Source organism: Drosophila subobscura, chromosome O (genome assembly GCF_008121235.1).
Source record: "Drosophila subobscura isolate 14011-0131.10 chromosome O, UCBerk_Dsub_1.0, whole genome shotgun sequence".
NCBI classification, from domain to species: Eukaryota; Metazoa; Arthropoda; class Insecta; order Diptera; family Drosophilidae; genus Drosophila; species Drosophila subobscura.
The window spans coordinates 14,688,045-14,711,714 of record NC_048533.1 but is presented as its reverse complement, the minus strand read 5'-3'; the positions used below and the strand labels follow the sequence as shown (position 1 = coordinate 14,711,714).

General features: G+C 49.1%; 6 protein-coding genes across 7 annotated transcripts; 3 read left to right on the top strand and 3 right to left on the bottom strand.

The window, feature by feature from the left end:
- Positions 1-228: 228 nt before the first annotated feature.
- On the bottom strand, positions 229-3,728 carry LOC117899484 (glutamyl aminopeptidase). Of its 2 annotated transcripts, XM_034809522.1 has the most exons (8): positions 3,351-3,728; positions 2,316-3,302; positions 2,161-2,258; positions 1,779-2,096; positions 1,591-1,709; positions 1,436-1,521; positions 963-1,368; positions 229-903 (listed from the first exon to the last, which is right to left on the bottom strand). In XM_034809522.1, the coding sequence occupies exons 1-8, from the start codon at positions 3,676-3,678 to the stop codon at positions 255-257; spliced, it is 2,991 nt and encodes a 996-aa protein (XP_034665413.1). In that variant the 5' UTR covers positions 3,679-3,728; the 3' UTR covers positions 229-254. The 2 variants fall into 2 exon arrangements, with proteins under 2 accessions (XP_034665413.1, XP_034665411.1); XM_034809520.1 differs by having other exon boundaries at positions 2,316-3,728.
- Positions 3,729-5,283: 1,555 nt separating this feature from the next.
- LOC117896698 (wnt inhibitor of Dorsal protein) lies at positions 5,284-6,502 on the top strand. Its single transcript, XM_034805152.1, has one exon. The coding sequence runs from the start codon at positions 5,469-5,471 to the stop codon at positions 6,399-6,401; it is 933 nt and encodes a 310-aa protein (XP_034661043.1). The 5' UTR covers positions 5,284-5,468; the 3' UTR covers positions 6,402-6,502.
- A 1,013-nt stretch (positions 6,503-7,515) lies between these two features.
- On the bottom strand, positions 7,516-8,639 carry LOC117897152. Its single transcript, XM_034805824.1, has 2 exons — positions 7,937-8,639; positions 7,516-7,871 (listed from the first exon to the last, which is right to left on the bottom strand). The coding sequence occupies exons 1-2, from the start codon at positions 8,634-8,636 to the stop codon at positions 7,546-7,548; spliced, it is 1,026 nt and encodes a 341-aa protein (XP_034661715.1). The 5' UTR covers positions 8,637-8,639; the 3' UTR covers positions 7,516-7,545.
- Positions 8,640-10,589: 1,950 nt separating this feature from the next.
- Positions 10,590-11,239, top strand: LOC117897392 (protein apnoia). The gene is made up of 2 exons (XM_034806203.1): positions 10,590-10,777; positions 10,851-11,239. The coding sequence occupies exons 1-2, from the start codon at positions 10,663-10,665 to the stop codon at positions 11,138-11,140; spliced, it is 405 nt and encodes a 134-aa protein (XP_034662094.1). The 5' UTR covers positions 10,590-10,662; the 3' UTR covers positions 11,141-11,239.
- A 1,399-nt stretch (positions 11,240-12,638) lies between these two features.
- Positions 12,639-13,674, top strand: LOC117897482. The gene is made up of 2 exons (XM_034806345.1): positions 12,639-13,152; positions 13,214-13,674. Exons 1-2 carry the CDS (start codon positions 12,639-12,641, stop codon positions 13,672-13,674), a joined length of 975 nt encoding a protein of 324 aa, XP_034662236.1.
- Positions 13,675-14,392: 718 nt separating this feature from the next.
- On the bottom strand, positions 14,393-19,702 carry LOC117897653 (stearoyl-CoA desaturase 5). The gene is made up of 5 exons (XM_034806635.1): positions 19,396-19,702; positions 16,474-16,768; positions 16,066-16,402; positions 15,650-15,996; positions 14,393-15,330 (listed from the first exon to the last, which is right to left on the bottom strand). Exons 2-5 carry the CDS (start codon positions 16,766-16,768, stop codon positions 15,074-15,076), a joined length of 1,236 nt encoding a protein of 411 aa, XP_034662526.1. The 5' UTR covers positions 19,396-19,702; the 3' UTR covers positions 14,393-15,073.
- Positions 19,703-23,670: the final 3,968 nt, after the last annotated feature.

Genomic DNA, 23,670 nt, shown 5'->3' with positions numbered 1-23,670 from the left:
TCCGAACAGGCGGCGATAATTGGCCAAATAAGTTCGATTATGGCCACCACATGACGGGGCACGGCAGTGGATCTGCATTCGCACTTCTGCCATCAAATCAAATCGTGTCCCCACACCAAACCCCACCTTATCGTGGCAAATGGATAATTGCGCTCATTTATGGAGCTGTAATTTGCTTCACCAACAACTTTGGCTTATCTTTATTCCCATTGGTCGTTCTTTATGGCCACAAAAAACCCCAAGGGGATGGCCAGCTACAGTTGCTGCTCGTCCAGCCAGGCGTCGACGCTCTCGAGATTCTCGGCCAGCCACACAATATTGTTCTTCACCGTTTCGAGGGCACGTACCCGCGCCGCAGTGCCCGCGCCCGCCTCGGGATACTTCTCAAAGAAGTGCTCCATCTCCTCGAGCTTCGTTTGGGTGTTGAAGCGGGCCGTGATCGAGGGTATCAGATTGCCCAAGTAACGTTCATTCAGCCCGAAGCGAGCGACCAGCTTCTGCCAGTTCTCGCGCACATATTCCCAGACCAGCGGCTCGCCCACGGGATTCGAGGCAATGTAAGTCAGACACGTGAAGTAGTCCTGACCGCGCACGTAGTCCTCATTCCAGGCGAGGTCGATGTAGCGCTTGAGTAGCCACGGCTCCTGCACAGCGGACAGGCCGTACATCAGCTTGGACTTCTCGCTGGCATCCGCCTCGTCGACGAACAGCTGCCAGACCTGCTCCCAGATCTGCTGATCGCCCACGGACAGCATGCCGTAGTAGTAGATGGTCTCGCGGACATCCGGCTTGGGTCGCTCGCTGGGCTGGCCCAGCCAACTGTTGAACTGTGCGCCCACCTCGCTGAGGCAGGACTCGAGGCCCAAAGAGCAGGCGGCACTCAGGGCAGTCACACGCAGGCGACTAAGCAGAAAAGAGACATGTAAAGGTTGCATCATAGAAGGACATTCCTGCCCACTCACTTGTCCAAATGATCCTCGCCCACTGTCCACGTGAGTGCCGTGTAGATGGGCTCGATCAGCGCCGTGGCATACTTCTTGTACTTCACGTAGCTGGCGGTGTAGTAGAGCGTGCGCTTCAGCGAGGTCAGCTTCGAGGCAGCCACGCTCCAGGGCACATAGTCCTGCTCCTTGTCCAGATACTTGGTCATGTCCAAGGCAATCTCGTACGGCAGCTGCGTGGAGTCGGCCAGCGCAAAGGCATCGTTGAGCAGGGAGGCGCGATCGCCCGCGCTGAAGGCGCCCGGCGTGGCCACCAGCTCCGTGGCCAGCGATTCCCACAGCGCCGCAGCATAGTTCACCCGATAGTAGCCCACTTGCTCCGCGTTGAATTTGATCCACTGCACGGCAGCGGGCAGAGTTATGGTGACTGCAAACGGAAGAGAAGATCGTTAAATGGAGCGCTGTCTGCCGCGCATACAGATGTCGCGACTTACCTTCGCTTTGGTCGTGGTAAAACCAAACCCGCTGCACACTGGACTCTGCGCTGGTGGTGTATGTGATGGGTATTGACCAGCGGTAGCTGTGGGTAATGTATGTGCGAAATATTTCAATCAGATATCGGTTGGAGGTGGATTCTGCTGGCACTCACTCGAATTCCGAACTCTCGTGCTCGGCGTCATAGTCATTGGGATTGGACAAGAAGCGCTTTTGCGTCAATTTGTATTCAGTGTCGGATAGCTGCTCCACCGCGACAACTGGCAGACCCATCTGGAAGGTAAGTTCCAACAAAAGTTTAGAAATGTTTCAACTGGAGAGCAGCTGCCCGAGGTCCCCCACCTGCACTGTCCATGTCAGCATAATGGCCGTCACATTGTAGTCCAGTCCCAGCTTATCAATTTCCGTGAAGAAATTGGAAGTCTCCGCCGTCGTGTACTTGTATTCATTCAGGTAGTTGGTCACCGCCTGCCGGAAGATGGTCTCGCCCAGAAAATCCTCCACCATGCGCACCAGCGAGGAGCCCTTGGAGTAGGTGATGGTGTCAAAGATTTCTGTGATCTGATCGGGATTCTCCACGGTCTGGATGATGGGATGGGAGCCCAAGGTGCCGTCTAAGGTCAACACGCCATGCAAAGTGCTCACAATGAACTGATCGCGCTGTGGAGAGGTGAGGTTAGACATTAGCTAGAGGGAGTTCCCAGTTTTTCCCTTGCCAACTTGCCATTTTCCACTCGGGAAAGACAGAGTCCACGCCCAGGTACTCTATAAAGCTGGCAAAGCCCTCGTTTAGCCACAAATCGTTCCACCAATTCATGGTTACTGGAAAGAGTGGAAACATGAGTCTGTAGTGGGGGTCAAAGTTCGAACTTCACTCACCCAAATTGCCGAACCACATGTGAGCAAACTCGTGAGCAATGACCGAGGCAATGCGCTGCTTGTTCGTGGCAGAACTCGTCTCCGCGTCGTAGAGCAGGCTGGTCTCGCGGTAGGTGACCAAACCCCAGTGCTCCATGGCGCCGGAGACGAAGTCGGGTATGGCCGCCATGTCCAGCTTGGGCAGCGGATACTCAATTTGGAAGTAGTCAATGTAGTACTCGATCACACCCTTGCCCACCTCCACGGCGAAGTCCACTTTGCCGATCTGCTCGGGCGTGGCATAGACGCCCATGGTGAAGGTCTCGCCGATGCCCTTGGTGTCCACCTCCACAAACTTGGCCGTGAAGTCAGAGACAATGAAGCACGCCAGATAGGTGCTCATGGGCACGCTCTTGGCGAAGGTGACCTCCGTGTAGGCGCCCTGGTTGGCCTGCGACTCGATGTTCATGTTGGACAGCGCATGGTAGTCCCCATCCACGGGATGCACGAGGGTTATCTGGAAGGTGGCCTTCAGCGCCGGCTCATCGAAGCAGGGGAAGGCCTGGCGGGCGTAGGTGGGCTCGAATTTCGAGGTGGCAATCCACTTGCGACTCTCATCCGCCTTCACGTACGACGAACTGTACAGGCCCACAATCTTGTTGGCCATGGAGCCGCCGAAGCCCAGGTGGAGCTCCACCGCAGTGCCCGCTGTCAGCTGCTCCGCCAGCTGCAGCACCAGCAGCTCTCGCACCGCATCGAAGCTGATCTCGGAGACCTCCACGCTGGAGTAGTCCGGCTTCAGCACGGACACGCTGGAAATGCTGAGGTCGAGCGAGTGCAGCACAATCGTATCGGTGGCCTCGTGCACGTTCAGTTGAATCGTTTCCTGGCCATCAAACACGCCCGTCTCCACGTTCGGGAAGAGGTACAGATCGTAGTGGGTGGGCTCTAGGCTCCTGGGCAGACGATAGTCAATCTTTTCCTCAGGAGCTGCTGTGGTGCCAGGAGCTGCTGTGGTGCCAGGAGCTGCGGTGGTGGCAGGAGCTGCGGTGGTGCCAGGAGCTGCTGTGGTGCCTGGCGCTGCTGTGGTGCCAGGAGCTGCGGTGGTGCCAGGAGCTGCGGTGGTGCCAGGAGCTGCTGTGGGTCCTGGTTCTGCTGTGGTGCCCGGCGCTGCTGTAGGGCTCGCTGGCTCTGTACCCGCAGGTGTTGCCGTGCTCGTGCTCGTCGTTTGCAGACCCGCCTCCAGCATATCGAGTTTCTCCTGCGCCTCGCGCAAATCATTCGTCAAACTGGACTTTTGCACGGCCAGCACAATGGTGGAGACGGTAAACGCGGTGAGCGCTAAACTCAGCCCAATGGCCACCAATTTGGCGGTGACAATCATGCTCAATCTTTGTGCAACGCTAATCCAGCACGGGCCGCATCCAATGCGCTACTAAGCCTTGTCCCGTGGGGCTGGGAGCGAGGTAGACTGCCGGCGCACCTCAAGTGGCTCCACTATATCTTAATTGGACATGTACAGAGCCGATGTGTGATACGGCGTGTTGCTGATTGCTAATCTAATCGCGGCCACGACTGGCTCATCGACTGCTGATCGTTTCCAAATTTATTGGCCCTGTCATGGCGCTGGGCTTCGCTTTGATTAAAGTTAGAAATGCCAACAAAAGATCTGTCGCGTTTTTCCTGCCGCCAGTCGAAATTCCAATCTGGGCTACTGAGCCGAGCCGAGCCGAGCCGAGACCCAGAAAGTCCCACTGAAAGTCCCAGTGCTCAGCGCCGAAAGTTTCCAACAAATGCCCGTCCATGTGTGAAGACCAATTGAGCAATTTTGAGGCCTACCTACCTACGCGGTGCTCGCTGCTCGCTGCTCGCTGCTGTTTCTCCCTGTATTATCCGGCGCTTAGGCCTAAAAAACCCTTTTCCGGTGCCGCAAACGATTTTCGACCTAATTAGAGACGCGCAAACGGTATTTTCATTGTGTTAAAACCCAATCAAGCAAATTTCCGCAACACATTTTGTCGCAAAACGTAAACGCCTGGCCCAAGTACCTCATGGAACCATATTTATAATGACTTTGTCTGTGCATCGTTCCCCGCTAAGTACATCGTAAATTTGCAGCGTGTTTTATTGCCATCTTGATGACGGTTGGAAATTCACTTTTGTTTGCAGTTATTGACAAGCAATTGACACTCAAAGGTTTTGTCTTTTCTAACATAATTTAATTATCTTTCGATTGATTTTTATTCTATTATAATTCCATGCATTATTCATTGTTTTCTGCTGGCGTCAAAGTACATTTCTTATCACATCTTCTATGGTAGATAATTTCATGTATTTTTCTTATCTTTTTTCACTTCTTATCTCTGGCATTAAGCGCCATTTGGCCTAATCCGCGCGTATTAACTTTTGCGCGTAAATACCAGACCAAACCAAACAGCTTCAGTCCTTCCCTGGGGTATTCTTCTGCCCAAAACAGCTTACCACAAAGCGCAATTAATTTCCCAAATTATATATCCTCGACTATTTGTCATATGTTTTGTTATATAATTGGCTTGGCTTGGCCAGCCTGCCGCCGCCACGCAAAATACGGGATCAACAACGTGCGATCGAATATCCCCGAAACAAAACCCAAACAAACCCGATCTAACGAATCGTCGGGCAGCGCGCAACGGGCAGCGCGCATCGGGGCATTGATATTGTCCAGTGGGTAACGGGAATTACCGAACGGACTGAATGAGTTCGGGCACATTTCATTCATGAGCGCACGTCAGGGCGCCACATGACGTCTACCTGCTTAAGCGTGGGAAAGTTGAGAGAGCGTCGCAAAGAGAGCGAGAGAGCGCGCAGCGAAGAGAGCGCAAAGATCCAAAGCGCAGCAGGTAGGTAGCGCTGTCCGGATGAGCGCGGTTGGGCTGCTCCGCAATTTGGGACCACCAGTGGGTTATTTGTGTGTGCGCCGGCCGCTGGGACTTTTTGTCTCTCCACAAAATCCCAACCCAAGACAAATTTCCGGTTTTTCGGCCAGGCCCGAATTTCCCACGGGTACGGCCCAGGATTGTCATTGGCTCCTGGTATAAATGCGAACAGCCATGAACCTCAACCATTCAGTCAATCCAGAGACACAACGGAGACAACACACAAATCACACACACAACACAAAATCCACGCACAAAAATGTTCTTCATACTGAATTTATTCCTGGCCATTGCCGGCTCCTCGGCGGCTGTCATTGAGCCCATGAACATGAACTACTACCAGTACACACAGTTTCAGGCGCCGCTCTCGTGGGAGGCCATCACTGGTGCGGGTCTGAAGCAGGCGCTCTCCAGCTGCCAGGATAGCTTCAAGTGGCAGCGTTGGAACTGCCCCAGCACGGACTTTGTCAAGCGGCACACGGCACCGGCTACGGAAACGCCGGAGCGGGAGGATGTCTATGTGGCAGCCATCTCCATGGCTTCCATCGTGCACAAGCTGACCAAGGATTGCGCCAATGGAGTCATCGCTGGCTGCGGCTGCACAGGAAACGCTCTCAACGTGCCCTGTGCCCATGAGCCAGCCCAGGCCGTGGAGCTGTATGAGAAGCGTTTTGGTGCCGGCTCGGATGCAGCTGCACACAATCAGCGGGTGATTGGCTCGCTGCTGCAACAGTCACTGGTACAGGAGTGCCGCTGCAAGCAACCCGGACCGCAGGGCAAGTGCCTCGAGGAGGAGTGCGTGAAGGTGCTGAAACCATTCGAGGCGGTGGCGCAGGATCTGCTGCAGATGTACGACGATGCCATTCAGCTGGACAGCACGGCCAGCAATCTGAAGATCATGTGGCAAAACATTCCCCTCGACTCGCTCGTCTTCATGCAGGACTCGCCCAACTACTGCGAGCCCGAGGCCAGCGGCCGCTGGACAGGCACACGAGGCCGCCAGTGCTCCAGGGATGGCAGCGGTTCCGTGGAGGAGCGCCTCTCCTGCCAGCAGCTCTGCCGCGTCTGCGGCTACCGCGTGCGCACCCAACACGTGCGCAGCGAGCGGCGCTGCAACTGCAAGCTGGTCTGGGGATTCCGTCTCCAGTGCGACGTTTGTGTCCAGCTGGAACGGCAGTACACCTGCTACTAGAGCTAAGCAGCAGACTGGGCCTGGGGCGCTGGTCAAGCCTCACGAAAAACTTAGATTTAAATTAATTTATTTGTTTGCAACGCTTATTTATTTCCACCTAAAATACCAACAATAAAAATATTTAATTTACGATTTAAACATACTTAAAATTGTGCAACGTCTTTTACTACTTCTTTGACAAACTTTTTACAGATAGTCAGAATGATTTATTTAGTCAGATAGGAGCATGTGTATTGGTTTCTGATTTGCTGCACGTGAAAGCAATTTCAGCTGATTGCCAAAGTGCTTGTACACGAAGAAGATTTAAATTGGAAAACTATTTGCGCCTTTCTAAAAACTAAAGAAAGAAGCATTTGCGACGCCATAAATTAGAATATTACATGGACTCCGAAGCGAAATTTAAGTTGGAAAAGAATCACCACTGGGTTTCGATCACGATTTACTAGCTCATAGCGGAGCTTAAACAGCTTGCTCCCAAAAACAAACATGCTTGATCGATGGCAGAGCTTTCATCTCAGCTAAGCAGCAGCAGATGTGACCACAATTCTGTTATTTAGTGTCGTATGTTTTGTGCATAGAAAAAGTTCTCAGGCAGCGCAGTCGGGCAGCGCAGCGCAGCTTAAAAACTTCGTGAAGCCTCGGCACATGCACAGAGAACCGCCGCAGCTGCACAAAACCAACTGCGTATGTGGCCCATTCACAATAGCACTGCAGGGCAGCAAGAAACGTTTTTGACTTCGTGTCTGTTGTCTGTGCATTCAAACGCAGTCAAACATTTGTCTACCTGCCGACACGAAGCTTTTACGCTGCGCTTGCGCCGACTGCGCTGCCCGCAATTGTTTTATATGCACTGCTCTATTCACAATTGCACGGCAGCCGCAGCGGCAGAGCAGCAAGAAACGTTTTTGACTTCGTGTCTGTTGTCTGTGCACACAAACGCGCTCAAACACACGAAGCTTTTACACTGCGCTTGCGCCGACTGCGCTGCCTGAAATTGTTTTCTATACACTGCTCAGAACCCCACGCATCAATCAATCAACGCAATCAACCCCGATGTCTATATGTTTATTCCAATGGACTTAGAACCTATAACTGAATCTTAATGCATTTTGTGTTTGTTGTACTAACTGTGCAGCGGTGCTTTTTAGCTAATCCAAGCGGCTGGCTTGCCCTCCACCCGATATCCATTGTAGGCGGCCGCAGCTGAGGAGGCGGCAGCTGCCAGCTCGGACCTTCGGCTCGGCTCGCCCGCCCAGTACGATGGAACCTCGTAGCTCTGCACCATCTTGTTGCCGTTCTTGATGGCCGAGATAATGAGCAGGAAGATGGCCAGCTTGCCCACCAAAATTGACTTGACCAGCAGCAGCTTAAGCTTCGTCACCAGAAACGGCACAATGGCGGACTGAATGAGGAACGGCAGTATGAAGAGGGGCAGCACTTTGGTAATCATATCGTACTTCTTGCCGCGACCTAGAAGGTGTCAAGTGGGTTTTAAGTGGATTGAGCTTTGGCTCCCAGAGTAGCAGCGGACTTACCTTCCTCGCTGTCATCCGTGTTCATCCAACGAGCTGCCATAATCTCCTTGAGATTCTCGCCATCCAGCTTCACGTGTATAATGTCGTTGCTCATGTCCAGGCTGACATTGAGGCCGGGTCCCACAAAGTACCGTTTGATGGTCTCATTCTCCGACTGCAGCTCCGGCTGCTCTGTCGCCGTCTCTGTCTCTCTTTCTCTCTCTGTTGCTGTCTCTGCTGAGCCTGTGTCCTCGCGCCTCTTGTTGCGATCCTTGCGCTTGCGTTTGCGTCGCTTCTTGCCCGCCGCCGTCTCGTTGTCATCGTAGATGGGCGTTCCAGTTTGTGCCTCCAGCAAGGCCTCAGCATTGGCCTCCTGGCGCAGCTCTTGGGCGAGAACATCTGCAGCTTCGAGCTGCTCCTGTTGGCCCTCGGCTCCAGCCTCATTGTTGGTCAGTTGGGAAGCACTCACGCGATCCCTCAGTCGCTTCTTGTACTCACTGGTCGTCTTGTTGCCCAGATAGGTGCTCTTGTAGTTCTTGTAGATGCCCATGAAGATGTGCGAGTTCTTCCTCAGCGACTGCTGCTTGTCCTCCGGCTCGTAGCTGCTGGCCAGCCCTCGAGCCGCTTCCGTGCCAGGCCCCGCCTCGCTGCTGGTCTCCTGCGCCCAGGCCAGGGCGGTGCAGAGCACACTCAATAAAAGGAATCTCACTGGGCTGCTCATCTCTGCTGCTGCTGTGTTGATTTTGTCGCTCCGCTCGATGTGCGCACGCTGCACTGGACAGCCACAAAATGTGGCACGAACAGCGGTGGCCAAGCGTTTTATCAACTAAGAAGAAAGCAGAAAGAGCAGCGGCTAGAGTAGCGGACGGAGCCTGGTGGCTGCCAGACGAGTGTGCATTCTGCTGCTGGAATTGGCATCGGAATTGAGCACAGCCAAGCCAAGAAACGGCCAACAAGCAGCCAGCCAGCCGGGGACACAGCTGCCAACAGGTTGCCTGCCCCCAACCACCGATAGAACACGATTCTTGTGCTGGATTTTGCACAACAGAATCCTCTTCAATTAAATTGCCAGTTGTCCATTTCCATGTCCATGTCGATGTCGATGTCTTAGTCTTGGACCGCTGCGAGTGTTGGTTCGAAAGAGGAAAATATCTGGAGTAGGCCTGGCCTGCAATTTCTCACTGATCTCGCTCATTGATTTCTTTTAGCTGTAATTGCCGCTGCTGGCCCCACCGCCAACACCAGGGCATCGTCGGCATTAGCCATAAATAATACCGAATCTTTAAGTAGCCTGCTAACGGTTCATGACTCGGTTCTTTGGCCCACAGGCTGGCTAAGAGCAGAGACAGAGACAGCGGAGGAGACATCGGAGGAGACATCGGAGGAGACACTGCCTGAGACAGAGACGCCTTTAATTAACTCTGACGGCAATTGCATGAGAAAGTTGTTGACAAAACTGGCGCACAGAGAGCTGATCTTCTGGCGACTGAAAATCCAGAGTAGAAAGTAAATTCTATCGTTGGTCGCATTGAAAATCCGCAACACATATTAGGTAGCTTCGTTTACTTTCACACAATTAGCAGCCAATTAGCCAATACAAAAATGGAAACAAACTCAAAAGTTGCAAACAGTGCGAATATATCTGTGCAACGATAACATTTATCAGTGTTCCTATAAACACAAAGTTTCAGCCTAATCTTAGCCGTAAAAAGTGCAGATAATCCACAATAAATTTCGGAACAAACAGTAATCCATCGGAGAACTACGGGGAGCTAAAAACTAAAGCACAAAAAAAAGCAAGCAAATGTAAAGATATTTTCATGCTAGTTCCACGGCAGGTCTATCCATGACATTATATTAAATTGCCACAAACCCAAAGTTGCAACCAATTCTAAGCACAAATTTAATCACTTATCAAACGAAATTCCAGCTGCAAAAAATTTCTAAAAATGTGCAGCACTTCCCACTGCATTCCTGTCCAATTTTTCACTCTCTTCTACAGTGAAAACAAATTTCGTTTATCTCTGCACTGCCATTATGTATGGCCTATCAGATAAAGAACCTTTTGCTGTGCAGTGAAAACCTGTACACCTGCTTGAAAGCCAGAAATTAGCGTTTACTATTATCATTTTTCGCTAGGCCGTGAATGAAAGTGAATCGTCAGGGAGAGGTGCCGGACACTCATCAATGGACGGCCGTTACTATGCCGTGGAGTAAAGCATTTTCCGTTGTCTCTTTAAGCACAGGCGTAGATTAAAAATTAAAATGCATTGCCTGTTTATTAATTAGCTGATAAATCATTATCGACGAAAAATGAAAGCGATTGGCCTGCCCTCAATATAGACACGCGTCGTGAAAGAATGCCCAAGTCCCAGTCCCAGTCCAAGTCCAGCTGCGAGTGTTCCTATGTGCCACCAAATGCGTTTGCGTTTGCGTTTGCGTTGCGCTCCCAAAAAAGGGCCAACGACATGTCGGCAGTGCCCCATCAGATTCGGCATCAGCCAGCCAGCCACAGACTGTGGCACGATTTGCTTGTTTTGGCGCACGTTCGTGCCGTTGTCTGTCCGACTGCCGCATGTCAAGTAGCCGCCCCACCGAGGGCTGGCTGGCCCACGTATCACTTCGATAAAAGCCAATGTCAGTGTGGGCCAAGCATTCAATTGTCGATCGGTGCCAGAGCTGAGCAGAGCAGAGCAGAGCAGTGCCCAACGGATTACCAAAAGGACTAAAAACGAAACCAACTCGAAATGGCCGCCAATCAGAAAATTGTCTTCGCCCTCGTGTGCCTGTGTCTGGGCCTCAATGTGGTCTTGGGCCAGCAGCAGCCCGCCAATAGCTCGGACAACGCCACGGATGTAGCTGGTTAGTACGGAAGAAAGGAACAGAAAGAATCTGCAGAAGCTAAATAGTTCCTCTTGCTCTTTGTTCTTTGCAGAGAGCCGCACCTTTGGCCATCATTTTCTGCGCCGCATCAGCTTCGCTTTGGTGCCTGGAGCTTTCGTGGTGGGCGTGATCACCACACTGCTGGCAGCTCTGACAGTCGTCTCCATGAAGGGACTGGGCGTGGGCGTCATTCTGCTGGTGCTGGCCATCGGACAGATGCTGTCGCGTGCGCTGCCAGTGCAGGCAGCCGCCTATGCTGCCGCACCCGTGGCAGCTCCCGTGCCCGTCGTCTACTCGCACTCGCACACCCAGCAGCCCGTGTGGCTGGAGAAGGAGTGGTAGAGGGGGGTCAGAGTTCGGGGCGAGAGAGCTAGCTGGTAGCAGGCCATGTTATAATACCTCAACCTCAGCGAGCATGCAACCAAATAATAATTTAAGTTTAGTTTAAATTATTTATTTATTTATTACAAAGTAAAGAATGGAAAGCATTGATTTCTGTCTGCGTCTCTGTGCCCATAGAAAGTGAAACCTGCGCCTCATTGCTTATGCAGCTGAGGGCGTCGCTGATTTACGGTTCTTTTAACTGCTCTTCCGCAGTGCCAGTTCCCAACTTGGACGTGCTCACCCACACACAGACATAGAAAGCAAAGCGAAGTAAAGACCGCGGCGTTCCTCCAACGCTGTGGAAATGGGTCATCTGGCTGGGATTGGATTGAATTTCTCTCCTTGCTATTAACATGAATATCACTTTTGTCTCATTATGGTTAAAGACTAATTAATTAGACTCTCACTTGATCAGTGCGACAGTCACTTACTTGAAAACAGACAGACACATCACTTTTCTAGCCACTCAATCATCTCGAATCCGGCTTCAATTGTTCCACTTTGTGCGCCAATTGAACAATTTTGTACGCTGTCAGCGAAAAATAGCGGGGCGGTGATCTCCACAGACTATTGGATACTCTTAGTAATTATTGGGAGAGCTGGAATAAGTTTCAAAGCAGAGAGACAAAACGCTTTCGGGGATCATCCCTCAATGCACATGCAAAGCAACAACAAACGAAAGCTGCGCTCTCTTTCTGGCGTTCGTCTCTCTGTGCATCGAGAGAGCGTGGTGAATAAGTGCTGATCCTCACCACAGCGGACAACGTCAACTCAGACGTAAATTCCAATTGGAATGTCAGCTGCAATAAGAAAAGGAAGTTTAACGGGAAAAATTTCACTTTTTAGAACCAACTAAAAATTGTTCTTCATAATCTTTTGCTGCATTGAAAACTGAAGTTTTAGTGGAAAATGGAATTTTGTTAATGAAAATTCCGTTCCAATATGCGTTCCCTTCTATCCATTCCCGCACATATTCCTCTCTTCGATAGTGTACATAAGTTTCTAATGTTTAGAAAGAGAAGCGGTTTACTCTTACTTGCTGGTGACACAGTTAACCCGACTGATGCATGTGGCAAGTGCTGCACCGCCGAATTGCACCCAGAACAAATGGGTTTAGAGTTCCAGTGAAATGGATGCTGTGGCCAGGTGTGAATGGATAAATGTTTTGACTACGACGGTGAACAAACGTATTGGCTGGCCATAAGTCAGGCAAATGGGGCAAGGCGGCGAGCGACATGCGGCAAAAGCAAAAGCAAAACTGCAACTTGACCCGCTAAACTAAATCTCGCATGTCTGTGCGCGCGTTGGTCGAAACCAGTTGGCCAGAGGAAAGCGGCCAAGAAAATCGACTGTCCAAGGATTGCTGCTGGTACGATCTTGGCATTGAATTCAGTTCTGCACTGTCACTGCTCAGGTGCAGTTGTGTTGCTAAGCCGAGAAAAAAAACTGCGGGAAAATGCACGCCAACTCCACGAGCAACAGAGCCTTGCGAGTCCTGCTCGGACTTTGCCTTTGCCTGAGCCTCAATCGAGCCTCAGCGCAGCTTGAGGCAGATGTTAGCGAAGACTCGAACCCGTCGGAGACGCAGCCCCGTGGGCACTCGGCGAACAGTGTGTCATACTTTAGGGCGTCGATTCCAATGCGCATCTACGAGTGCCTGCGCGAGTCCAGCATGCTGCACTGCACCAAGTTGTATGTGCTGCAAAAGATGGAGGAGCGCCGCCACATGGCCAGCTCGGGCAACCTGACCAGAGACTTTCTCGATCAGTTCTTCGGCGAGGAGACGCAAATGGGCAGCCTCATCTCACAGAAGTACCAGCAAATGTCCGAGAAGGAGCTGAACCAGCGGCTGGTCGGGAACTTTCAGCGGTTCTTCAAGCATCGCGACCTCAAGCTGCACTTTCTGCCAGGAATGCTGGTGAAGATTGTGCCCAGCAAGGACAACAAGCTGAGGTTCTCCCTCAAGAAGGGTAAGTCGTGAGCCCTGTCCTGTCCAACACTGACTGATGAGTGATGCTTACCCCCTTGCAGCTGGCAAATCTCGCGTGGGCCGTGCCCGACGCCGCGAAACGGAGGACCTGGAGCTAAATCTGATGAACATCCCCGCGATGGGCGGCGTGGGCGGAAACAGCGGCAGCGTGGAGAACTATGAGCCCGAGGCGGAGGGTGACTCCAAGCAGGGTCTTCTCGGCGGTGGTGGTGGTGGGTCCGAGGATGGTGGCGGCGGCATCGGCGTCGGCGGTCTCTTGAGACGTCGCAAGAAGAAGCACAGCTCCAACAAGCTGACCATCATGCAGGTGGCCGTGCCCATGCTGATCCTGCCCGTTGTACTGCTGGGCAGCCTGCTGCCCTTTATACTGCCCGCCCTCAAGATGGCCACCATTATGTCGCTGCTGATGAACAATGGCGCCTTCATGGCCGCCCTGCTCTATGCCGCACGCACGCAGTTCAACACACACGAGGAACAGCAGCAGCACATTAGCTACAGTTAGCTATGAAGAGCAGTGAAAAACACTTCTCTTTTTACTCTTTTCCTCTCTTTTCACTCACTTCTCACTTTCCTACAATAAAGACTGTCTCTTGTGTTATGGTTTCATTTTTATAGATTTTCATAGATTAGAAAATTATTAAAAAAAAACTCAGAAACTGAAATTATGAGGGTGGCATTATGCGATAAGGGGGAAAGGAATACATGACCTCTGTTTGACTCTTTTTGATGGAATTTTTGGAACATTTTGAAGGTTCAGTAGTTGGCGAGAGAAATAAATTCACTTCCTATATGCACACACCGAAAACACTTGATGATGGATGGATTTATAAGAGATAAATATGTCGCTGAGTGCTATTTATATCAAATATGTTTTGATATTTTTTAGAGCATCTAAAAGTGGCCTTAACTTGGGTCATTTAATCAATGTTTTCAAAGTTATCCTTCCTATTTTGTTGGTGCATGTTGCATCTGTTTTTGCTGAGAGTTTTGGGAACTTTCAAACATTAACTTTCTAAATGAATAATTCAAATTATGGAATACAAATACCAGTTTATTGATGGATTTACCAAACATATTGTTGCTGGACATTTCACTTCAAATGTTTACTTTTTTGAAGTGGTTTTAACTTTGGATCATTAAGAGCGAAGCCTGTTGCATATTTTTTAAGTTTCATTGAAGCTGCAGTTCCATCTTAGAATTCCCAAAGCAAACACAACACATTTGGCTGATTTTTTGTCAGTTTTTATATAATTTTGTTGGTAGAGAGTTTCGCAACTGAAATCGTTGGACTGGAATGTACAGTTGGGACCTAAATGACTAACACAATGTACAAACGCATAAAAGTCGATGCTTAGAGTAGAGCTTATTGGGTACACTTAATGCTAGAACCTCTTGCGTAAATATACAATTATTTATATGTAGATACAGTGATAGAGAGAGGGAGGGGGTTTGGCAGATGCGTTCGTCCTTGAACGACAAGTGCGAGATAAGGTTGTGTAAAGAATTAATAAATGTGCAACCGATTTTGGGTTAACAATTTCGTGTGTGCACTTTTTGTGTTGTTTTGCTTTGACTAATCTCGAATAGTTTTCTTCTTGTGGTTTGTTTTTGTTTTTTTTTGTATTTGGAATTGAAGCCATTGATTTGTAAGACGCTGCTTTGCCATCGGGTCTCCCGTCGCTCCCCTGCTCGGACTTTCCCCATACACACTCGTATTAACAGACTGACACACACACCACTTATGAGTAGGCAGCATGGGGCAGAGCATTCATTAATTGCTACTATTAAATACTGCAGACCCGATTGTGAAATAAGAAATTTCGTTCGTTCGCTCGCTTAGTTAGGATTGGTAACTGCTTGGTAATTGGGTAACCCACTCGATGGGACCGCTGCGCCCTCGCCTAGTCTCGCTTGAGGTCGGCCTCCTTGTTCACAACGGTGGCGCCCTTGCGATCCTCCTCGCTAATGTCGTTGTCGTCCCAGCCCCAGATGGCGTGCTCCTCCTTCTCGTGGTCCAAATGGGCCACCAGCTCGCTGGTGGGTATGGCATTGTTGTTGTTGGCATCCAACAGAGCGGCAATATGAGAGCCATCGCCAGTGCGCAGCGCACGCTTGTACACCATCTCCTGCGAGACGAACTTCAGATCATAAGCTTGACCTGACGAAAGCAGAGAGAAGAGAGGGACAATATTGAAATAACTGTTTCTGTTTACTGTTCCTGTGCAATGTGCATGCGAAAAAGTCGCGGGCAGCGCAGTCAGCACACGCGCAGCGCAAAAGTTTCGTGTGGCTTCGGCCAATGCACAGCCGCAGCGGCAGAGAAGCCACTTCGTATGTAGCCCATTCACAATGGATCGGCTGCTGCAGCGGCAGAGAAGCAAGAAACTTTTTGTGACTTCGTTTCTGTTCGTGCACTGCAAAATTGGACTACCTGCGTGCCGACCCCTGATTTGAGGGGGAGATTGGCGAGTACGTACCGATTCTGGCCATCACATCAATGAAGGCGGTGGTCCAGTTGAAGCTGTAGGTGCCCAGCTCGGCTGCTTTGTAGTCCCAGGGGAAGACGTGGTGATAGTTGTGCCAACCCTCGCCGATGGTCAGAGTCGACACCAGCTTGTTGTTTCGCGCACTGACATTCACGTCGTAGGCCTTCATGCCGTAGAAGTGGGCGGCGCTGTTCACCAGCCAGGTGAAGTGGAGCGACAGACAGAAGCGGAGCATAGAACACGTGAAGAAGCAAACGCGCAGAGAGCTGCCCATAAAGTAGTAGGGGAAGACCATGGGCACAACGAAGCAGCAGATGGGCATAACAACAAAGTAGAATCTGCAAAGGAAAAGGATTCTTGGTTTAGAAAGGATTCATCAAGGATCGGTGTGAAGTTCCTAAACTCACTTCTTCTGGAACATCACCACGGGATCCTGCTCAATATCGCCCATCGAGATCTGCTTGCCCTTGCTGGTCACATCGGGGTGCTTCTTGCACATCAGCCAGCCCATGTGGGCGAAGAAGAAGCCGCGTCGCGAGTTGTGGGGATCGGCGTGTGTGTCCGTGAACTTGTGGTGCACACGATGATCGCGGGTCCACTCCCAGATGCTGTTCTGGAAGGCCAGCGACTGGCACAGCATCAGGAAGATGCGCAGCGGCAGCTTGGCCTTGTAGGCCTTGTGCGACCACAGACGATGCACACCGGCCGTGATGCCCAGACCGCCCAGGAACATGGTCGCGTACACTGCAAAGAAGACATCGCCAGAAATCAGTAAAAGTCACGCAAATTTCTACCACAATTCCGGCTGTACTCACCGGGCAGAAGCTCCATGTAGGCGCTCTCGGCAAAGACCAGATAGAGACCATAAAGCGCCATCGAGTGCAGGACAACGAAGAGTCCCACGTTGCGCCAGACAATCTCCATTTGGAAGGGCTTGGTGGCACCAGCCTCGGCCGCCGCCTTCTTGGCCAGCGCCTGTTTGACGGGCGCCTTTGGGGTTGTCGTCGTCGTGGCTGAGGCAGCGGGCGCGGCGGCCATCTTGTTGTTGTTGCCATCAGCAATGGCCGTCTCGGCCAGTATGAAGGTGCTGCCTATTATGTTGGGCGTCATCTGCAAAACAATCGGAAAGCACGCACCCATTAGTATTGACATTCCCAGAGGTTGCTTCCTGATTTATGGCCTGTCACCGCCGGGTGCCGCCTTTGTCGTCTCAATCTGGGCACCTTAGAGATGCAAATCATTGTGTCGATCGGATGGGTGTTGCCACAACTCAGCACCAAACTCATTTGGTATGCGAGGCAGGTTCCTTTGGCTTTCCACAGATACGTAAAAGGCATCCCCAGCTGCACCACACCGCATCGCATCGCATCGCACACGACTAATTATGGACCATATTGAGGTGACGGCTGCCTCATCAGCGCGACCTTCGCCGTTAGCCAGCCAGCCTCAATGATACTTGAAGCTGATACAAAGATAGCAAGCCGGAAGCGCAAAGAGAATACCGAAAAATACGAAAAATCAAAAACAAAATCCCCCCCAAAAAACCATCAATAATTCGCTTGAACTTTTATTTGCATAACCATTCTTCGGCGAACGTCTTCCTCTATGAGTCCGTTTGGTCTGTTTCGAAAAGATCTAGAAAGAGCCTCGCCAGAATAGCCAAAAGACAAGTGGAAAATAATGGATATACGGAATCGAAAACAAAGTGGAAAGCTAGGGGGGAAAATGGATTAAACATGTACTGGAAGCGTGCTCAAAACATAAGCCATTGGGGTAGTCAGATAAAGACACATTTGAATTTCTTTGTAATTTATGAGGCGGTGAATTAATTCATGTATGGACTCGTGTCACGGGGTTCAAGCAATACAGTGCCTTGAGGGTTCGTTGATACCTGTGATACTCGCACCTCAGGCCTCATGGGATTCGTGCACATTGAAAGGCAAAACACCAGCAGCCAGTGGCTGCCCCACTGCCACTTAAGCTGCTGCAGAGTCAGTCATTTGCCTCTGGCCATGCAGTTTTCTATCTTTTCGCGAGTGCAACATAAATAACCGACTTTGCGAGAAGCCAGTTTCAGTTGCCAGCTGCCTAAATGGCTGATCTTCACCTCCTCTAGAATCTCTAGAATAGACAACCGGTTGACCTCCCCGTGTGGCTGTACATGTTTTTATTGATCCAAACAAAAGTATTCTTATTGGCTGTGTTTGGGGCTGTGTCTCAAGCTTTGCGCATAGATTTCGAGCCATTAACTTGTTGCCATGGTTCAATGTCAAGTCGTGTGCCTTGAATTTATTCGCCGACGGCACTGGCTGGGGCCGCCGTTCAATTCAAGTTTCGTGAAAAGGCTGCGGCTGAACCATTTGTCCAGCTAATTTAGAATTAGAATACAATGCTCATTACAATTCGATCGACGGGGAGGAGGTACTGTAATTCAGTATCGTCATCGATCCATTGAGGAATACGTAGTGGCCCTTGTCTAAGGTGAGCCATGGATAATTTCATGCAGCAGCCACGCGCTGCCAAAAGCAAACTTGTTTTGCCACGGGCCCCACGAGAGGCAGATGAATCCATTCGGCTCAGGCACGACGTTCAATCATCCTTACCGGAATATTAGCATAGTTAAGTAACCGCGATCAATTTATGTATAGAACTGCTTTTGTTTCGGGTTCTCCGACGTCTCCGACGACCAAGGTTTCTCCAACAAGTTCTGGGGGGTTTTGGGTGTTGCTTTTCGTTTTTGGCTTTGAGGTTCTACATTCTCTGAGCAATCTTTTCAGGGTGTGCTGTTCTGACTCCAACATATCTTGTGACGAACTTTGGCCGTGCGACACGAACCACGTCATAGGCGGACAAGACGCAGACATCGAGGGAGTAGGAGCCGTAGCCGGAGACGATAACCGATAGTAATAAATAGAATACAAAAATTGAATTGTTATGGAACCTGACTCAAATCTAATGCCGTATACTGTGACTCGCTACGGTGGCTCTGCAGTGATTCGATACCGAGAAAGCTTCCATTGATCGATTCGTTCTGCGCACGCAACCCGCGACGCCTGTCGCATAACAAAAACCCCAATCGTTGGGACTCAGAATCTGTGCTCGGAGTGAGACTTAGACTGTGGGTATTGGGATTGGGAACGTGACTTTGGCCTGGTGGTCACTGTTCTATATGCGGTTGGGAGCTTTAATATGCTCATGGCAATAGCAGTTCGCATTATGCGTGGCATCCATATTCATTCTTGGTTACTTCTGCCGCATTCGCAATTAGCGCGTGCGGCAAAAAGAGAGATTCCCGGGGAATTCTCCCCCATAGAAACACAATGCCCACTCGCCTTGGATCATTCTAAGTATTTATCTAGACAATTCCACTCGAACTTTTTAAGGGTAGCATAATTATTGTATTATGAGGAGTACGTGCGGCGGCAGCTGCTTCAGCTTGAATTTCGATTTGGATTTGGATTTGGATTTGCGTAAGCACCCAACCAAAATGGTTCTTTCATAAATATTTTTAACTGCTCAGCTGAATGCGATACTTCCTATACTATAGATGAATCACAAACCCCCCCTTGGATTGATTGTCTGTTTGAAGTGGTTTCGAGCGGGTTTTCTGTCGAATTTCGGCTCCAACTTTTACGATAGTTTCGATTTTGGTTTCCTGACTCGATTGACTTCCGCAAAGCGAACGCAAGAGACGACCTCCTACAGCAGCTGGGAGTACTCTCACACCTCACACTCACCTTTAAGGATTGTGTAGCAACAACTGGGGGAAATCCAAGATGAAACGAATGAAAAAATTCACGCACTTTTGGGTTCGTTTTTGGCACTGCACCGAAATTCACACGGGTGGGAGGGGGGCACACAAGAGTTCGTTCCGTATCCAGTGACTAAGGATACTCAGGCTCGTTCGGTTTGATTGGGGAGGGTGTCTTGGGGGGGTGTTCTTTATAATTAGTCAAGTTTAAGTCAGCTTTCGGCCACACACACACGGCACGTCCACGAGGCGCGATGAATGCACGGCGTATGAGGGTACGGATCGAGTGGCAGTGCTTTTTAAGCGCCTAGTTCAAAGAATTCGCACACAGGCCACAGCCGAGTTGTTAGACGCGCCGCCGCTGAGCTGAGCTGAGAGAGCACTCGGCTGGTTGTACAGTGTCTCCAAAGTTTACCAACACCGAAATTTAAAGCCGTCTCTCTCTCACTCTCTGCTACGCCAGCCTCAGCTTCGTCGCTTGCGATTCTTTGGCTGTGACGTTCGGTTCGTTTCGTTCGTTCGAAGACGATCGTTAAGACGGGGCCGGGGTCGCCTATGCTGCAGCATGTGCGTCTGCGTCTGCGACTGCGGCTGTGTGTGTTTGTCTGTGTGTTTGTGTATTTTTTTGGTGATGCGCGGCGCGTGGCTTTGTCCGAGAATAATCTAGTTGCCGTTTGCAGATCACTTACACTTTTCACCAACAGGAAAGGGGAAATACCAACAGGGAGGCGCGCACAAGTTCACGTAGTCCGTTCTCTTTCTCTCCCTCTACCTCTCCCTCTACCTCTCCCTCTCTTTCGCTGAACTGAACTTGCCCTGCAACTTTTTGGCCTGCCTTTCGTACGCTTTTTCGTACTTGCTCAACGCAGGCAGGGCAGTCGCTCGGGTCAAGCAGATCAAACTATCGGTCAAGCGAGCACGTCTTGCGCATTTCGGCGGTGATTTCTTTTTTTTCGTGCTGCTTACTAATGAAGTTATCCACTGCACATACTACTGTTTCTATGAAAACTTGTTATCAGTCGCACTATCCGCATTATATAATGTTCTTAATTCACTCCGGATCTGGGCCATATATAACTCCGATGTATGTCAGATGCCAAAAGCTGTGTTTAACCAGTTTTTGCACACTTTGGCCTTGCCATGCTCCATGCCCATGCATATTCCATCCACCCTGACGTTCAAAGCCTCATCACCACCAGCAACAGATTCTAAATGGCTTTATTTTCCTACAAACTTTTAATTGCTGTTTAGTCCGCCCCAATATTTGGCTAGCGAAGTGACACACACGATTAAAAATGGGCCAATAATTGGCTTAGTCGCCCTCAGTTCTCAGAGGCCTGTGGACAAACAGCAATTACCGCATACCGACCAAGACCTGTGTGCCCCAGCGACCCGAAAATATGTTTACAGTTTTTGGTTGTTGCTGTTATTGGGTTTTCACATCCAACGTAAAGTTGAAATGAGTTGTGTCTAATTTTTTGTTTCGTTTTTAGTGGCGGCAACTAAAATTGTTTGCCATCTTTTGGCCGACAGACAACTCGGCGTTGCGATGTCAAAAAACTCGCAGCGAAGACTTCACTTGTGGCCACTTGTGGCAACATGGCCTGAAGGTCAAACCGGGCCATTCCATGCATCATTGCCTTGTGGTTGAATCAGCTAACCACAAAGTTCGAGGGGATGTTTCTTTTCATTTACTGTGACAAGTGTTGTGGCTACAATGTATCGAAAAATTACCATCGCTAAGCTACAAAGACATTCCCTTTTCGCTGTACAAATTTTCCATAAGCAAACGGACTCAGTTGCCTTGAACGCCAGAACCAGAAACTCTGATTAATTATTAAAATTCTATAATTTGTTGTGTACAAAATTACTAAAAATTACCTCAATGTCAGCAAAGGTCAAACATGTTTAGGATAGGTCGGAATTTCCTATACTATAAGAATATTTTTCAACCTGTTGATGTAATAGGATTTTGGATATAAATATTCAATGCTAGACAGCCCGAAAATCAGGTTTTTTCGGTTGTACTAACATTTCCAGTCAAATGGAAAGTACCAGTGGAAATACATTTATATTTGAATAGAGATTTTAAGAAGTTTGGAGAGGATTACTTGGCAAAAACATATTTGATTCCGCACTGAAATACGCTGCAAAGATGATTTTTTCAATTAGATTTGTATCACGTTTTGCCTGAGTACAAATGCAAGTCCACTTGCACTGGCACTAGACATCGCATACTACGTGAATGTGCTGATTTGATTGCTTTCAATATAAATCAACATAATACGAGAGTTTATTTTCAACACGTGCCCCACTAAATGGTCATAAAATGGCAATATCTGTCGAGCCATTTGCTGAATGGGAACATTTTAATCGCAGACTACACACACCCCCAAATGTGCCATTCAGCGCGAGAACTCAACACGATTAATTGTTATAATTTCAAAATTAATTTTACTCATTTCCGAGTACGATTTAGCTGCAAAAATCATGAATGGCATTTTGACGCAGCGGATGAACGGACTAAATTTAAGTGTACGTGATGTTTATGCAATAGAAATATTATAAATATTTAAAGGTAAATGATGAAAAGATTTAAGTTGCATACAGAATTTAACTAAGTAAAAGGCAAGAGGATATTGATCACTATGTGCAAAAGAAAACCAATGCAATTTTCTCGGAACTTTAGAACATTTCCTTTACTGCAAAAGTAACATCCAGCGAAGTGCACTAAGTGTTTCATTATTTATATTTATTTGCATATTGAATCAGAGGTATTTTCGTATGATTCACTTAGAGGAAAGGCAGGCCGTTCCCCGTGTTCTTTTGCCCACTGTGCACTGCAGCTTTCAAATGTGCACAGCCAAGTGTCAGAATGCAGAACGATAAGTTACCTTTAATCGAAAATCTCTTCTGTGTAATTGTGGGAAAAATGAACACATTGTGGCTAAATGGTTGTCATTGAGGGGTTTCTGCACTGAGCCTCAAATGACACACATGACTTGCAAAGTGGCAGAGGCAGGCAGTGGCATCTCGGAATGGCACAGGGACTGTGTGTTGTGTGTCGTGCTGCAGTCAAGGCCATGCCGTGTTCTTGGCAGAATCTTGAATAACCACAAATTACACAATTAAGTGCGAGGGTCTCGAGCAGTTTTGTTGGCTCACCGACTAACCGAGCATGGCCCAGCCTTTTGGCCCCAACCTTTTGGCCCGTGGTTAACGAAACTTTTGCCTCAACTAACTTAAATGAAATTTCCCACTCTGAGCTGTTGTGATGTGATATGTGATGCCCGAACTAATTGCAGCTAATTGAAATGCATGCCTGGCGACTCTTTCGACATTTTGTTGTTGAAGTTACTCAAGTGATGTGACAGGCTGGCTGAGGCGGAGGCAAAGTCAAAAGATTTCAAGTGCAAAGTGCGTGAAAAATGGAAACATTTCGTCTCTGCGCTCCTCCAGGTGCGGTCTCCACACAGCTTTAACCAAATATTTATGCAAACATGCCACAGGAAGGAGGCAATGTCAAGTCAACATTCGCATCAAATGTGCCATGAAAAAGTAGAAAAATAAACACAAACAAAGGTCTCATTACATGTCCGTTACAGCGTTCACTCAGATACAGATACAGCAACTGGCACACCAATAAAGATTGCTGTACGGATAAGGAGCACAGCCTAAATGGATTCTCAGGGCTTTGGAATACCCAAAGCTATCGCCGATCTCATTGTCACTTGTCACAAAACCCCAACAACGAGAATCTGCATAAAATATAATCGCATAAATCTGTTTTTAAATTCACATTTCACTCCAGCACACGCCTCTGTTGGAGTTTTGTTCTTCTTTTTTTTCTGTTTGTTATTTTTTTATGTTTTTCTGACTCTGGCCATTGGGCGCTTTTGGCGATTCTCAGGCCGTTCGTTTTGGCCAATTCATCAAACATTGCTTTTACGACTTCGAGGTGCTTGTTGGCCAGTATCCGAGTACTCGTACAACCCAAATCCATTAGTGCTTAACGCAAGATAATAAATCTGTACAGCTATTTATAAACAATTCTTGCGGCATTCAAACTAACTCAATGGGTTGGCGACTATTTGGCGGGAAGTTTTGGGGCAAATGTTTGCGTTTATTGCTGATCTTTGTGGCTTTTGATAGCATAATTATTTTAAGCATATTTACTTGGGTAATTGAAGCTGTTGGAGTTTCATTTTGTTCACTTTTTAGGTGATTAATGAGAGGTGTTGATGAGGAGTAGAGGAAACGT

Coding starts and splice junctions, on each gene's coding strand:
- LOC117896698 (XM_034805152.1), top strand. CDS start 5,469: ATGTTCTTCATACTGAATTTATTCCTGGCCATTGCCGGCTCCTCGGCG.
- LOC117899484 (XM_034809520.1), bottom strand. CDS start 3,678: ATGATTGTCACCGCCAAATTGGTGGCCATTGGGCTGAGTTTAGCGCTC. Junction 1,522..1,590: donor CACGAGAGTTCGGAATTCGA/GTGAGTGCCAGC, acceptor CATTACCCACAG/CTACCGCTGGTCAATACCCA. Junction 1,369..1,435: donor TTACCACGACCAAAGCGAAG/GTAAGTCGCGAC, acceptor TTCCGTTTGCAG/TCACCATAACTCTGCCCGCT.
- LOC117897653 (XM_034806635.1), bottom strand. CDS start 16,768: ATGACGCCCAACATAATAGGCAGCACCTTCATACTGGCCGAGACGGCC. Junction 16,403..16,473: donor CTACATGGAGCTTCTGCCCG/GTGAGTACAGCC, acceptor TCTTCTTTGCAG/TGTACGCGACCATGTTCCTG. Junction 15,997..16,065: donor GTGGTGATGTTCCAGAAGAA/GTGAGTTTAGGA, acceptor TTTCCTTTGCAG/ATTCTACTTTGTTGTTATGC.
- LOC117897392 (XM_034806203.1), top strand. CDS start 10,663: ATGGCCGCCAATCAGAAAATTGTCTTCGCCCTCGTGTGCCTGTGTCTG. Junction 10,778..10,850: donor CAACGCCACGGATGTAGCTG/GTTAGTACGGAA, acceptor TGTTCTTTGCAG/AGAGCCGCACCTTTGGCCAT.
- LOC117897152 (XM_034805824.1), bottom strand. CDS start 8,636: ATGAGCAGCCCAGTGAGATTCCTTTTATTGAGTGTGCTCTGCACCGCC. Junction 7,872..7,936: donor CACGGATGACAGCGAGGAAG/GTAAGTCCGCTG, acceptor GACACCTTCTAG/GTCGCGGCAAGAAGTACGAT.
- LOC117897482 (XM_034806345.1), top strand. CDS start 12,639: ATGCACGCCAACTCCACGAGCAACAGAGCCTTGCGAGTCCTGCTCGGA. Junction 13,153..13,213: donor GAGGTTCTCCCTCAAGAAGG/GTAAGTCGTGAG, acceptor ACCCCCTTGCAG/CTGGCAAATCTCGCGTGGGC.